General features: G+C 41.6%; 1 protein-coding gene across 2 annotated transcripts in view; it reads right to left on the bottom strand.

Moving 5' to 3' along the window:
- The window catches only part of cdh24 (cadherin 24), a 246,994-nt gene that overhangs the window by 94,759 nt on the left and 137,207 nt on the right, over window positions 1–15,028 (bottom strand). For both annotated transcript variants that reach the window (XM_011486562.3, XM_020710942.2), the window contains one exon: window positions 4,257–4,424. In XM_011486562.3, coding sequence (XP_011484864.1) covers window positions 4,257–4,424 — 168 coding nt within the window. The remainder of the gene's footprint in view (window positions 1–4,256; window positions 4,425–15,028) is intronic.

Here is a 15,028-nt window from a genome sequence, read left to right as displayed (position 1 = left end):
TTCTGTGTGGAGTTTGCATGTGCTCCCCGCATGCGTGGGTTTTCTCCGGCTTCCTCCCATCATCCAAAAACATGCTTCATAGGTTCATTGGTTACTCTAAATTCCCCTTAGGTGTGAATGTGAGTGTGTATGGGTGTGTGATTGTGGCCCTGCAACAGACTGGCGACCTGTCCAGGGTGCATTCTGCCTAGTCCACGAGTGGCCCCATGACCCCGAAAGGGACAAAACGGTTAAGAAGAGGAATGAATGAATGAACATTGCTTTCAGAAGTGTCACTTTTTAGTTGTTCAGCACCACATAATTTTTCTGTGTTCAAAAAGGTTGATCAAACTACAGTGTTGTACAACAGTAAATACAGTAATTAATTATTACTGTACTATAAAATTATTATGTTTTACTTTTTCAATTACCGATACGAAGCCCATCGAGACGACTGTTGTTGTGAATTTGGGCTATACAAATAAAATTGAATTGAATTGAATTATTACAGAATTTGTTTGATGTCAGTCAAATTTAAGTAGCCAAACTCTTCACTGTCTATAGTATTTCAATTACTTTTATTACCAGGGTTATGCACATGGAAAAGCTACAGACACATCTCCTAAAGTCATCTTTAGATCTATTGTAACAGCGTTCTCAGTGGTCTTTTAGTTATCAATTCTGCCAATTTTAGCCAAAAAAGGACAGACTGGTCGTATTTCATTGGAAATTCCCTCTGTTGGTGCAGAGTAAGCCTGCCCCCACTTCCTATTATCTGTTTACACACTCTCCTGCTGGCTTATACCCCCTCATAACCCCAACGTAATATTACCGGTGCAACAAAAACGACGATCAATATTGGAGTTATCCAGCTGTACAGCTTTGAGTCTGATGCCAGCTTAGATGAGAGAAAAAAAAGACGTACATGGATCTAGTCGTCTACACACGGATGTTAATTTTTATAAAGAAATACTCAAAAATACAATTTTGGTCTTAATTTTCTTTATTTATGTCCTCCATTATGAGAAAAATGCTACAACAACATAGTAAATACACAAAAAAACACATCTGGGCGGGTCTTTAGGAGGAGGAGGACAATTGAATGGGTTGCACTACTATGCTTGTTCCCACTCAACACTGTAGACCATATATGATCACCAATATTGAAGAAACCAAATTCCAAACCAGCTTCCAGCTTCCTTCTTCCTAAGTGATTCGCTGAATATCATCTCAACCTTTCCAATTAAGCTGCTTTTATTTGAAACAAACCAACATAATCATTTCTACAGAAACACCTTGTGCTATCTTAGATGCCCCCCCCTTACATTGACGTGTTCTCCCTACCATGACAAAGGTGGATAAAGGTGGAAAGATTTCATGTAATCCATGGACACCAGTGAAGATCACAAATCATTAAAGAAAAAAGGTTCAGCGCACTGTCTAGTGGGTCTGGATGACCCAACTCCCAATGTTAATGTGCCTAGGATAGCACAAGGGTTAATGAATAAATTTATAGCTCTGCGATCAGCATTATTAAAACACCAAATCCACTTTAATTGTACAAAAGCTGTATCCCAACCTCCGCACCCCCTCACTTTTCGACGAGGAGAAGGTTGGCTGCTGAATTGGAGCAGACAGAGCTTGTTCAGATGACAAATAGCAGAAAGGATGACATTAAGTGGGGGATGACGAGAGCTCTGGGTATCGAGCCATTTGGTTCCCTTGATCCTTCACAGGACAAGTAAGCGGCGTGCCCTTCTGAAGGTAATAAAGGCCCCCACCTTATTCAATTGTTTGGTCGTATAATAATACAGATTGAATTAATAACCGCCTTGGTCTAACAACAGAGGCAAAGACAATGAAGTGTGGAGTGCTGCATGAGGAGTTCTATAAGTACATCCACCTCCTCGCTAATGAAGACTGATTAACAGTGTATTGTCTAACCAGGAAAATAATAATGCTAGGCCACTGCAGGAAGGTCGGATTTAATTTCATTTACCAACAAAATAAGAACAGCAGTCACAAAGGAGACGGACACCCTGCACCTGTCTTCTGCCGTGCAGAACATTGGGAATCATAAATGGTTAAATCACATTAAAGGTAATCAAAGAGTTGTGAGGTTTGAGCCCCGTCGGATAATAGGATATAATCTGACAATACAGCAGTAGTTGGAAATGCTAGCAGATCTATCACTGCGGAGGCGAGTTAAATCCATACATTTTTGATGAGACGCTTTGCAGCCCTGCAGGAGTTTCCTCCGCCTGGCTGCTGCTGCTGCTGCTGAAACCCTGATAGGACCCGCGAGTCAAAAAAGGTCTGACAACTGCTTTGCCCTCTGGTGCAAAACAAACACAGCGCTTATGCTGTTAGCGGATCTGCGTCTGCTTTTCCCATCGCATTTCCTGATAATGAGAGCTGAAAGTTACAAAGTTTTTCGAAATGTTTTTTTTTTCTGCTTTGCAGTGACAAACAGCTCCCTTCATTCGACTTTAGTCTAGTGAGGTGATACCATGAAAACTTGGGGCTTCATTTAGGAATTTAGCGTTGAACATTGGATACCCCCACGATTTTAAATGTAAGAAAGTATTCAGACTTTTTAGCACCATCCTGCTCTCCTCCCACACTTCGCCTTCATGCATTCATAGAGAAAAAATCAATATTCAAAATATATGTTTAGAAGATTGGGTCAAACAATCCACGATGCTTTAATGAGAGGTCAGCAAATTAAAACAAAAATATTTTCCGTAGAGGTCAAAGAAAGGAAAAAGCAGAGGTCCTCAACCTTCAACACTTAATGAGCCAATCGAGATGATTTCTCGCCCAATAGGAGCCACAAAGTCTGACAACATCCTTTAGAAAAATAAAACACTGATTTGTATTTATGGCATTATGATAAATATAAATGAATTATTGCTTTTTGGCATAAATAAAACATAAGCATAATGAGAAAAAATATGAAATAGTTTATAACTTTTGACAGAGGTTCACATGACTTCCTTTCAAAATAAACGACACCCTGTGTCCCAAGATCATCTCAATGCAGCAAATGTTATAGTAGGTAGTATAAAATAAGCAATGCTTTAAAAAAACACACAAAAAAACAAGTTTATTTTACTGTTAATCCATCTCTGCCAGAAATGTGTAAATCTAACTGATCAAAATAAATCCTAGTTAATTAAATGATCCTTACTGTACTTTTTTAACCATTAGGGACCTGTCCGTCAATAATAAATCTTTTTCTAAATTGAGCACAACTCATGTTTGAGACTTTCAATGTAAACTGGTCCACAGATGCAACAATTCATTTTCCCCATGATTTGGCTCAATGGTATTACATACAGCTCCGTTTTAAATGTGAATTGTGGTATCCCTAGTTGTAAATAAGTTACTTTAGAAAAAGAAAAGACAAAGAATTGAACAGTAGTCTCCACTTTTGTGAAACAGCATCCTTCAGAACTGTGCTGACAATGAAGGGGGCGGGGCAACTGAGCCCCATCTTCAGCTTCAGCAAAGCATCAGTGCTGTGTTTTGACTCTGCATGTGTGAGTTGTAAAATAAAAATGTATATATATAATTAAACCAAAAGTTTGGACACACCTTCTCATTCAGATGAATGGGAAGGTGTGTCCAAACTTTTTGTCTGTAGTCTATCTATCTATCTATCTATCTATCTATCTATCTATCTATCTATCTATCTATCTATCTATCTATCTATCTATCTATCTATCTATCTATCTATCTATCTATCTATCTATCTATCTATCTATCTATAGAGAGAGAGAGAGAGAGAGAAAGTGTGTCTTCATTAATTAACATGCAGCCTTGATCTTTACTGCGCCTCCTCTAAAACAGTGTGACGCCTTCATTAGATTTATAGCTCTAAGCCTTTTCAATTGATTTCAATATAATATATAACGATTAGACCATGCTCACCCAAAGAAAATGTCTGGAGTCATTCTAGTTCTGTCATATTAATAATTAACTTACTAAGTGGGGCAAAAATGAATACATCAGGGAACAAATGTGTTGTCATGTCTGTCTCTGTGACATTTTGCAATAATCGGTTACTAAGTCTTCTTTGAAAAAAAAACATGCATTGTTGTACTCAAGGCTGACATTTGAATGCAAATGACCCCATCATTTTTTTGTGATAAGAACTTTTTCACCTTTTTTGATGCACATCTGCCTTTTGAATATGGTTTTCTTGGCTGTATAAACTGTATGTGTAGAATACTAGTTTTGGTGTGCAGGCATGACAGTGAAGAATCTCTACTCACTTTGGGTAAAGCGGGGAGGGTTGTCATTGACATCAGTGAGCTGGACAGTAACCGTAGTGGTTCCAGATAATCCTCCCAGCTGGCCCCCCATGTCTTTGGCCTGAAGAACCACCAGGTACTGGTCCTGGGTCTCCCTGTCCATGTCGGGTACAGCTGTGCGTAAAATGCCTGAAAAAATGCATACAATGAGGGTCAAATAACAGTTTTAAAAGACAGATTTGAGTATTTTTGAACTAGGAAGTTGGTTCCATGGGTAGGAAATGTCAAAAAAATTTCACACCTATTTAGATTAATACACACCGGGCATGTATGGCGCGTTTGAGAACAAGCTGAACGTGGGTTTTCAACACGCTTTTAGTGGTGTTGACTTTCTGTCACTACCCAATACTAATGCATGTAGTCACAGTTGGAAAACAATTGGTGTGAAGTGTCAAAAGCTCATAAATCTTGCTCCTGACTTTTTCCTTTTACAGCTTTATTCCGATATATGAAAGACTTGATGTTGTATAATTCTGGCTGGACACAAACTGCACTCATTCATTTCTCCTTCATGATTGTTACTCAACCAGTTGGTACTTCTGTGATTCGACACAAAGCGTTCTTCTCACAAATTATGCACCAAGAGAGTTTTACAGGTAAATGATCATACTAATGGTTTGCCATCACTCGTTTAGCTTCTGTGGATCAGCAACATGCCATTACAAGCAATATTAGCGGTGTTATGATCAGGCTTGACGGATTACCCAGAATGTGACGAGCATGGGTTAATGAGTGCGGCAGGGGAAGCAAAAATTGTGGTCCAACAGTTAGGAAATAAAGCTATCTTTAACCCATTTCCTGGAGAGAAAATATTCACAGATGCTGCGATCTTTTATTGATTACTTATTAACATTTATACCAGCACATTTAACGGCCCATTATGGAGCGAGAAAGTCGTGACCCTTTATTTAAGACTTTATTAACACTGCGGTTACACGTGTTACAAAGTCATTAATAAAATGTGCATTTCTTGATTTCCAAGCCATTCAGCCTGCAGCCATAAATGTTAATAATGGTTTTAATGGGGTTTAGTCCGGATGCTCTGCAGCTCTTTCCCATAAACTTTGGTAACTGCTGCACCCAGAGGAGATGCATTAAACCTATAAGACATATCAATTAACAAATAAATCAGTCAGGCTAATAAACTAACATGAAGTCGTTTTAATAAAGGACAGTGATCCTTCAAAGCTTTTTTCCACCATATCATAACCGAATAAGTCAAACACAATTTGGGCCTCGCTAGGTCTTAATATTGGCTTAATAAAACCCTAAAAGACACAAGTTTATTCAATCGAGAATAAACGCAAACACACCCAGGCTAGTTTATGCAGTAATAACTTGGCTTATTGATTTTGTAATTAGTCCCTGACATGGACGTGGAGGAGGTTGGACCCAGTCTATTTTAATGTGATTGACTGAGGTTTGCAGGGTATCATTAAAGAGTTCTTCAAAGCATTTAAATCATGATAAGTGTTACTTTTTTTTCAGACGTTCTCTTTTAAAGTTATTGGTGCGTTTTGGGATGATGGTGGAGTTGCCATAATTTCAGGCAATGATAGTACACAAGTCACACTGTCATTTTCAATTTGTATTTTAAGGTAAAGCTTTTGTTTGTTCACAAGTGCATGGGGGTGATAAACAATATTAAGCTTAATTACCAACCTTCCCCCACTGTGATTTGACAAGAGTTGTAATATTTTTCTTAAATTTGCAAAAGCTATTTGATTTTTTTGTAAATTCTATAGGGAGCTTTTTTTTTTTTTTGCATTTATTGGTCTGCCTCTCCATCGTTTTGGCTGTGCATATCGTCTTTCTGGACCCGAATGCTTCATATATCACGACCTCTTTTTCCCACCAATGTCACTTACCTACAAATCAATATACTACTGATCAAAAATCTTAAGACCAGTTAAGAAAGAATTTGCCTTTTGCACGGCTACATTTGAACAAGGGTCTAAGTAGAGCTTCAAATCGTAAAAAATAGGAAATGGGAATAAGAGGCCAAACATCTTGAGCAAGCAGTTTGATTAAAATACTGCAATTTATGTGATCAACTGATGAAGGGCAGGTCATCAGCTGATCCAAAGTTTAATAATAATAACAATGATTTAAATGATACATTTAATTCAAAAGCACCTTTAAGGACTCTCAAGGCCACTGTACAAATACAACAGGTAAGACACAATAAACAACAGATGGGAGAGACAGAAATAGTAAGGAGGTGTTAAAAATATAATTTCCTGAACAGATGTGTTTTGAGTTTGTATTTGAAGAGGAACAGAGTTTTTTAAATCCGGTTGAAGAGTTTGGGTTGTTGTGTTCTGGTGCTGAGGCGGGGTAAGAGAGTGGTCAAGTGAAGGGAGGATGAAGACCTCTGGGAACGTGAAGGTGTTACGACTTGGATGAGAGCAGACAGGTAGGAAGGGGAGAGATTGTGGATGGCCTTAAAGGAGTACACATAGATAGTCAAATCTTGATTGGGCTGGAAGCCAGTGGACCGGCTGTAGGATTGGAATGATGTGGTGGGGAAGGGGAGTTCTGGTGATGATCTGGGCAGAAGAGTTCTGGCCCAGCTGGAGTTAGTGGAAAGACTTGTTGGGGAGACCAAAAGAAGAGGATTGCAGTAGTCGAGGACAAGGCTGTGGACCAAAATGGAAGCAGTGTGGAGAGTGAGAAAAAGACGGCTGATGGTATTGAGTTGTCTAGGACACCCAAACTTTAGGACCATAGCACAATAAAAAAAACTGTTACATCCTCAAAACAGATGTGAAAACGTCCAAACAATACGCCATTCTTGTTGAGCACCTCAAAAATCTGATTTGGCATGCTTGATGCGAGAGTTTCTAAAAGGCATTTAGAAAGGTTGGTGAAGATGGCTTCACGAAGGCCATCCACTGTCTGGAACCGATGTTCATTTTCGTAAACTTCTCTTACCATCCATCCCCAAATGTTTTCATTTGGATTTGAATCTGGAGAACATCCAGGATGGTCCAATAAAGTGAGGTTATTCTCCTAAAAATAAAAAGCCAGGTGAACATAATGAACTGCTGCATTGTCCAGTTGAAAAACCCAGTCATCACCACATAGACGACTGCTGTCAATCATGAGGGATGCCCTCTAACACATCTCCACAAAGCCACCTTCCCCCTTGTTCACTTGAAGGAAAACCCAGGCCATGATGGCTCCTCCTCATCTGTTCCCTGTAGAAAACATTTCAGATGGGATCTCTTTGTCAGTATTTAAGCCATCAAGGTTGCATTTTTTCTTATCACAGAAGAGAACTTTCATCCACTTTTGAATGTCCTATGGTTGGTGTTTCCTTGCAAAAGTTCAATTTTAGCAATTTTGTGGCGTTCATAGCAACGTGGCCTTAGAAGACGCTTCTGGTTTTTGAAGCCCTTGTCTTGCAGATGCTGTGTGATCGTCGCTGGGCTACAATCAGCACCAGGCAGTCCTTTGGATCCTCCAATTCAGAGACGGTAAAATATTTTTGGGTCTGCCACTTGACATTTTGGTTCCGTGGCCCTCAGGATCTTGTAAAAAAGAAAAAAAAATCTACCGGTTTACTGTGTCCAACCTCAACAGAGATGGGATCCTGTCAGTGGCTTTCCTTAACCAGCTCAACAATTCTTCCAGGTTCAAAGAAATTGAGTTTTATTTTGCCTTTGCCATCAAGAAACCTTAACACAATGATCAAATTTAAGCACAAATTCTGTCTTTTAAAGGCTGTGAATTTAAACTTTTGATCACTCCTTTTCATTGAAATTGTTATTTTTATTAAATTGGCAGCAAAATTATTTGTTCTCTTGCTCCTCTTTCCTGTTTTTGCATTTTGAAGGTCTTTTTAGAACCATGTTAAGGTCCAGCTGTAATAAAAACATTTTAACAAGGAGTGTATAACTAAAACTCAAAATCAGGGAGACAGAATTTTACTGTTCTTTTATTGCCAAACAAGAAAAAATCTTTTAAAAAAATCTGCAATTTTGCAAAGAAAATTTGTTTAATTCTAAGTCAAATTAGCTATTTTCTTTTCATTATATTGATATTTAAGTTTTAAATCAATTGAAAAAAAGACAAAAAACTACAAAAGTCATGATGTATGGCTTCAAAACAAATTATTCTATCAGTGAAGATACTGAGTCTTACATAAAGTTAAATTGGACTCAAACGCTAACTTGCACAGTAATAAATCTGGGAAATATTTGGCAAATCAACTCAAAATAAACAAAGAGAAGACAACTATTTCATCAGTCATAGACCTAACAGGAAATGCAACACATGATCCAGCTGCAATAAATTCAGTTTTTAAAAACTTTTACCAATCTCTCTACTCATCCCAAATTAATCCCTCTGACAATGACATCAACAGTTTTCTCAATAGCATAGATTTGCCTAGACCAACAGAGGAACAAATCACAGCCCTGGAGTCCCCTTTTACTAAAGAAGAGCTACATAAAGCATTAACCAACATGCCTAGTAAAAAAGCCCCAGGACCAGACGGCTTCCCAGCAGAATTTTATAAAGAGTTTTGGCAAATCTTAGCTCCCATTTTTCTCAGAATGACAATAGAAATTAAGGACAACAATTATCTACCTCCAAATATGAATTCTGCTAATATAATCTTACTTCTGAAACCTGGGAAAGATCCCACATCACCATCCAGCTATCGACCCATATCACTGATTAATGCAGATCTTAAAATAATCTGCAAAGCTTTGGCGGGAAGGCTGGAGAAGGTAGTTCCCTCTCTAATACATCCTGACCAAACAGGTTTTATAAAGGGTAGACATTCATCTACCAACATGCGCAGATTAATCAACCTCATAGATTATACAACCATCAACAACCGAGAAGCAACCATTTTGTCACTGGATGCAGAAAAGGCATTTGATTGGGTCAACTGGAAATTTTTAATAGCCACCCTGAACAAATTTGACTTTGGAAAATCATTTATTAACTGGATTAAAATACTATATGCCTCTCCTAATGCTCGTATCAGAACAAATGATCAAACATCTCCAAGCTTTAATTTACAAAGAGGAACCAGACAAGGCTGTCCACTATCTCCGTCTTTATTTGCACTATTTATTGAACCTCTAGCTGCTGCTATTAGGCAAAGTCGAGACATTGAAGGCATTCAAACCAAAAATTTAGAACACAAAATAAGTCTTTATGCAGATGATGTTTTACTATTTACTCCTAATTCACAATCTTCCATCTGCCAAATCATCTCCCTAATTAATAGATTTTCCTCAGTTTCAGAATACTCCATAAACTGGTCTAAAAGCACAATTTTACCAATTAATTGCAATTATCTAAATCCGTCATCTATTAAAATACAAACAGGCAACATAAAGTACTTAGGTATAAATATCTCCTCTAGGCTTTCTGATCTACTCAAGCTAAACCACACCCAACTACTTAAAACAACCGAGGCTGATCTCACTAGATGGAAAACTCTACCCATTTCTCTAATCGGGAGAGTTGCAGCCATAAAAATGATGATTCTCCCAAAAATTAACTACCTATTTTCAATGATTCCTTCCAAACCTCCAACTACTTGGTTCAAATCATTAGACTCATTAATTTCCCAATACCTCTGGGAAGGTAAACCCCCACGGATTAGTTTAAAAACTATTAAAAAACCTAAAGATAGAGGAGGACTAGGCCTTCCAGACTTCCAGGACTACTACTCCGCGAACAGATTGTGTTATGTACAAAAATGGCTGAATCCTGGTGTGCTGGATGAATCCTGGCTAGACATTGAACAAAATCTCTGTGATAACCTAGATATTTCTAATTTACCTTTCTTCAGTTCTAAAATTAAACAACACAAATGCTTCAGAAGTTTAAACATCAGCTCATCCTTAACAGCCTGGTGGGATTTTCTTAAAAAAAACAACCTCACATTATTTCCATGTAAACTTACCCCCATTTGGAATAACCCTGACATTTTGATTAACAAAAACATGATTCATTTTGCTTCATGGAAGAACAAAGGAATCGAGCAGTTCCAGCATATAATTCAGAATAGAAAATTTATGTCCCTCTCAACGTTATCCTCAACCTATGGAATTAATATAAACAAATTTCTAGAATATCAGCAGCTTAAATCAGCTATAAGCACTAAATACTGCCTGACCCAAATAGACCTAGACCCTCCCCTTACAGTAACACATTTCATGGACCTTAAAAATCCCAAACTCACCTCCAAAATTTATAAGATGTTATCAGACATAGATGAAACCATTTACTTACCCATGACAAAATGGGAGTCTGAGCTATCATTGAATTCTAGTGATCAATTTTGGCTACAGATCTGTTTGAATGCCTTTAATATGACCAAAAGCCCTAATCTGCAACTTATTCAATACAAGATTCTCCACAGAACTCACTACACCGGACAGAGGTTATTTAAAATGGGTCTCAATCAGTCTGCTACATGCACACAGTGCATAGGTAACAACATAGACGACTATTTGCATGCCCTGTGGGTCTGTCCACCTGTCCAATCATTCTGGCGTAAGGTTTGTGAGGATTTATCAATCTGGTTTAATCATAAGATTCCTGCTTGCCCCAAATTCTGCTTATTAGGTGACCTGAATAACATCAACATGGAATCTAACAAGGCTTATATGGTTCTCACCGCTGTATGTATCGCAAAGAAAACTATCCTCCTAAACTGGAAATCTAAAAATAATCTTAGCATCAACCACTACAGAAACCTCATGTCAGAGCATATTAGTTCAGAGATAATGTCCTCCACAAAAAACCTGTCGGCTTCAGACTCTCCCTGGCTCCAGCTGGTTAGTCACATCACCTAGTGGGGGTGGGATGGTGATAGGTTGAGCCGGGTCCTGGCTGGTTGGGTGGGCCGGGGTGGGTTTGGGGGGGTGGGCTCTGCCGGGCCTGTCGTTCTCCCGGCTCGGGGCTCTGGTTGCCTGGGTGGGGTGGTGGTGGGGGCGCACACTCTGCCGGCAACTTGGCAGGGGTTCCTGGGCGGGTGCCTGCTGGGCGCAGGGTAGGCAGTGCGGCTGACCGGGAACGGCGGCCGGGTGCCGTGCTGGGTGGCTGGTCGCCGTGGCGGGGGCTGGGGGGGGGCTTGGGGGCTCTGGGGCCTGGGGTCGTCTGCCCGTGGCCGGTGTTTCGCCCGTGGCCGGTAGTTGGCGCGTGGCCTGGCCCCCCGGGGGTCGGCGCCGCAGTCACAGCAGGGGTTAATGGGTTCACTTGGGTGGGTTTATTTCATTATTATTATTATTATTATTATATTAATTATTATTATTATTATTATTATTATTATTATTATTATTATTATTATTATTATTATTATTATTATTATTATTATTATTATTATTAGTATTATTATTACTTATTTATTTTTTGGGGGGGGGGGCCTGGGGGGGCAGTGTGCTAGTCCTCAGGGGGGCCAGGGTATGAATGGTGGGGCTGGACCCCCTGCCCCCCCGTTCTGGCACCGGGACCCTTCCTTGCTGGCTGTCTCTCGGCGCCGCGAGGCTCTGGCCTCCAACTGCGGCTGGCTTGGCGTTTCTGGCTGCCCGGCCGCTCTGGGAGGGGGGGCGCCTACCGCGGCCGGCTGGGGGGCCGGTCGCTCGGGGGAGCCTTCTCCCCCGGTTGTGCCCATCCGCCCGCTCCTCCCCGCTCTCACCCAAACAAATATTGCACACAGGCACATAGGGCCCCGGGATCTGGATGGGAGGGGTATGCTGGCGGGGCTCACTGGGGATGCCCCTCTCTGGGTTCTCGTTGGCACCCGCCCTCCTCCCCGCTTTTTACTTGCATATTAGACACTCTGATTCATCTAGGGCCTTGTGGAGAGGGTCTGGTGGAGGGGGGCACGGTGAAACATCCGTGCTCACCTTTCGCTGGCCCCCCCACAATTTTAACTTCCTCTGTAGACACACACACTGCATGCTAGCAGCACACACACAGCAAATACACACCACTCACAGAGGGACTCCGGAGTGGGGGGCTTTGCGGCTTGGCAGCGGTGGATCCCCCCACACTGGTGACCTCCTATTTTACCTGCAGCACACACACAGCACTCCCACACCTCCATACATGGGTGGGGTCGGGGGGGGGCGGCCGGTCTTCACCCGCCTGGTCCTCTCGGGGCGGCCGGGCTTATGGGTGTCCTGTCGGCTGCGGGAGGGGTCGGGCATGCGGCGCTGGGGGTCGGCCGGCTGGGGGGGGGGTTGCTGCTTGGCGGCGAGGGTAGGGAGGGTAACCAGATGATTGTGAGTATGTGTGTGTGAGTGCATGGGTAGGACCGACCCGGGGGCTGGCTCGCTGGGACCCTCTGGTGCTTTCCCTCCCCATCACAGAGAGGGGAGGGCACTGAGAGGGTTGGGGAGGGGGGGTCAGATATTATGGCGGGGGGGGTGGTAGTGCGTAGGGTTTTAGGGGGGTGGCTGTGGCTGTGGGTGCGTGGCGATCCCTGGGTTGCTAAGGTCGCGGGCCTGGGCTGGCTTGCGGGGACGGGGCGCCGGTCGGGTGGTGGCCGGCTCTTGGGTTCCGGGGGCCCTGGCTTCGTCCCTGGCCTTTGTCTCGGTGTCCGGCGCCCGGTGGCCCCCATGGCTGCCGCCTGGTACGGCTAAGCGCTCCTGTCTTGTGGCCTGGGGGCCGGACACTGGGTTCGCTTGTGCCTCTGGGCATTGGGGGGGCCCCTGTAGGGGGGGCCCTCTCTGTGCCTGGCTGGTGGGGTGGGCGGTCCCCTCCTCCTCCCCCCTCCCGGGCTGCCTGGGTCCGGATGCTGGGGGGGCTTCTGGCCTGGGGGGCTCTCCTCCCCTCTCCTGGTCTGGCTGGTCTGGCTGGGTAGGATCTGGCTCCCTTTATGAACACACGGTTCACGTCGGCAGCATGCATGTATCTCCACCCCCACGTGCACGTGCACACTCCACACTGCTCCCTGTCTGCTTCATCCCTCCTCCTTACCTACAGTGTATTGATGGACAGTTTTTTTTTCTCGCTCATCTTAGTGTCAGATTTTCACCTTTGATGTAACATTCGTCTTTCCAGCAGATCTGGTATAATTGTTACAGCTTAAATTAATAACTTAGTCAAATCAGTGCTTGTATCCCCCACCTTTTCACCTTTCTTCCTTTTACTCTCTTCCACCCTCCCCTCACATTCTTCCCCTCTCCCTCCCCACACACACTAAATGTAACAAATAAATAAAAAATAATACGACAAAAAGGGGTTTATACAAATCTACACTCTAGTTTCTTGAAGCTATATAACCTCTTTTTGTGATAGTAAAACCTGTCCAACACAAAAAGCCTTCAGCTCTAATCTGTTTGCTCAGCTGTTGGACAGAACAAGTTAAAAAAAAAAAAAAAAAAAAAAAAAAAAACGCTAACTTGCCCTTTCTTTCCCAACAAAGACAGTGAAAAAATATAAGAAATGTCACTTTGGAATTGTCCTCATGTAAACTTTACACAACCAACAGTCTTTGCTGATGGATTCCAGCAGAGTAAAGACAAAGGAAGAAAATCCATTTAAAAAAGCTTATTTCCAGCCAAACTCGAAATGTCTACCACCTGCTGGTCTCTGTGTTGACACACTCCAAGACTGTGCATGAAACAAGGAATGGTGGTTTGTGGCAGACAAAGAAAAGAGAACCAAAATAAACAAAAGACGCTCTTTAGTTTGCCATAAATTGTGTTATTTGTATAATGTGATAATTAACATTAGTTAGGGTTTATGGAGTGTATATTGTGTCCAAATTAAAGTTTGCAAAAAATAAGCACAACCTCTAGACGAGAGAAGCAAGTGAGGAAGTTCAGCCTCCGCAACCTGCTTTATTTCGGCTGTTAAAAAATATATATATATAAAAAAAAAAAATAAGGAAAATGTTGAGCCGTATCTTATTGATTATTTAGCCACAAAGAGGCACCGGCATTTCATTAAGGCTTTTTTCAAAGCCTTCTAAAGTTTATGGCTTTATATCAGAATACATGTCATCGGGCTGGTGAAGAGTCAGCACTGCCTGACATTTTGACAGTCTCTTCGACACACTCAGTTTCCATTTGAAAGCAATATAGTCTAACCTAATATCCTGCTGGAGGCCCTCAGAAACAAACACAAAGGCACAGAAATATGTAAGCACAGATATATATGGAACGACATGAATCAGCACATAAAGACAACTAGTCATCCTGAGCTGCATACAATCTTGTTCTTGTGTCTCACCCCCACCCCAACCCCCAAAAAACCACAAAAAAAAAACATGTAAATCACTTTCCTCTGCAACATATGTTATTGTACATCAAATATTAGCTGCTCGAAGCCTGTGGAGAACTGTTTTAGACAAAAAAAAAACCCTCAAGATTTAGGATTTGGTAAAGAAATTTAGGGTACACTATCATCATCATTACACTATCATGTAATTAATCTTACTTTATTCTAACCTAATAATTACTTTGAAAACTTGCATTTAAATTAATACAATTGGGAAGAATGGGATGCAGCGGCAGAGAAAGAGAGAAGAGAATATAAAGGCCTCGTCTCACAGTCACATACGTACGTTTTGTGCATATTGGTCATGGCACATCGACTAATGAGGAACACGAGAAACCCTAATAAATTACGTATAACATGCACATATCACAAAAGACCAGAATTTCATTCACCGAAAATGCACAAAATGAATGTAGTGGCTGTGTGACAGGGCCTTAGGAAGGAGATGAAACACACAAGGAAATGACACCGGAGGA

The sequence above is a fragment of the Oryzias latipes genome, chromosome 17 (genome assembly GCF_002234675.1).
Source record: "Oryzias latipes chromosome 17, ASM223467v1".
NCBI classification, from domain to species: Eukaryota; Metazoa; Chordata; class Actinopteri; order Beloniformes; family Adrianichthyidae; genus Oryzias; species Oryzias latipes.
The sequence above is the reverse complement of the archived record's forward strand: the minus strand, read 5'-3'. Positions and strand labels throughout refer to the sequence as shown.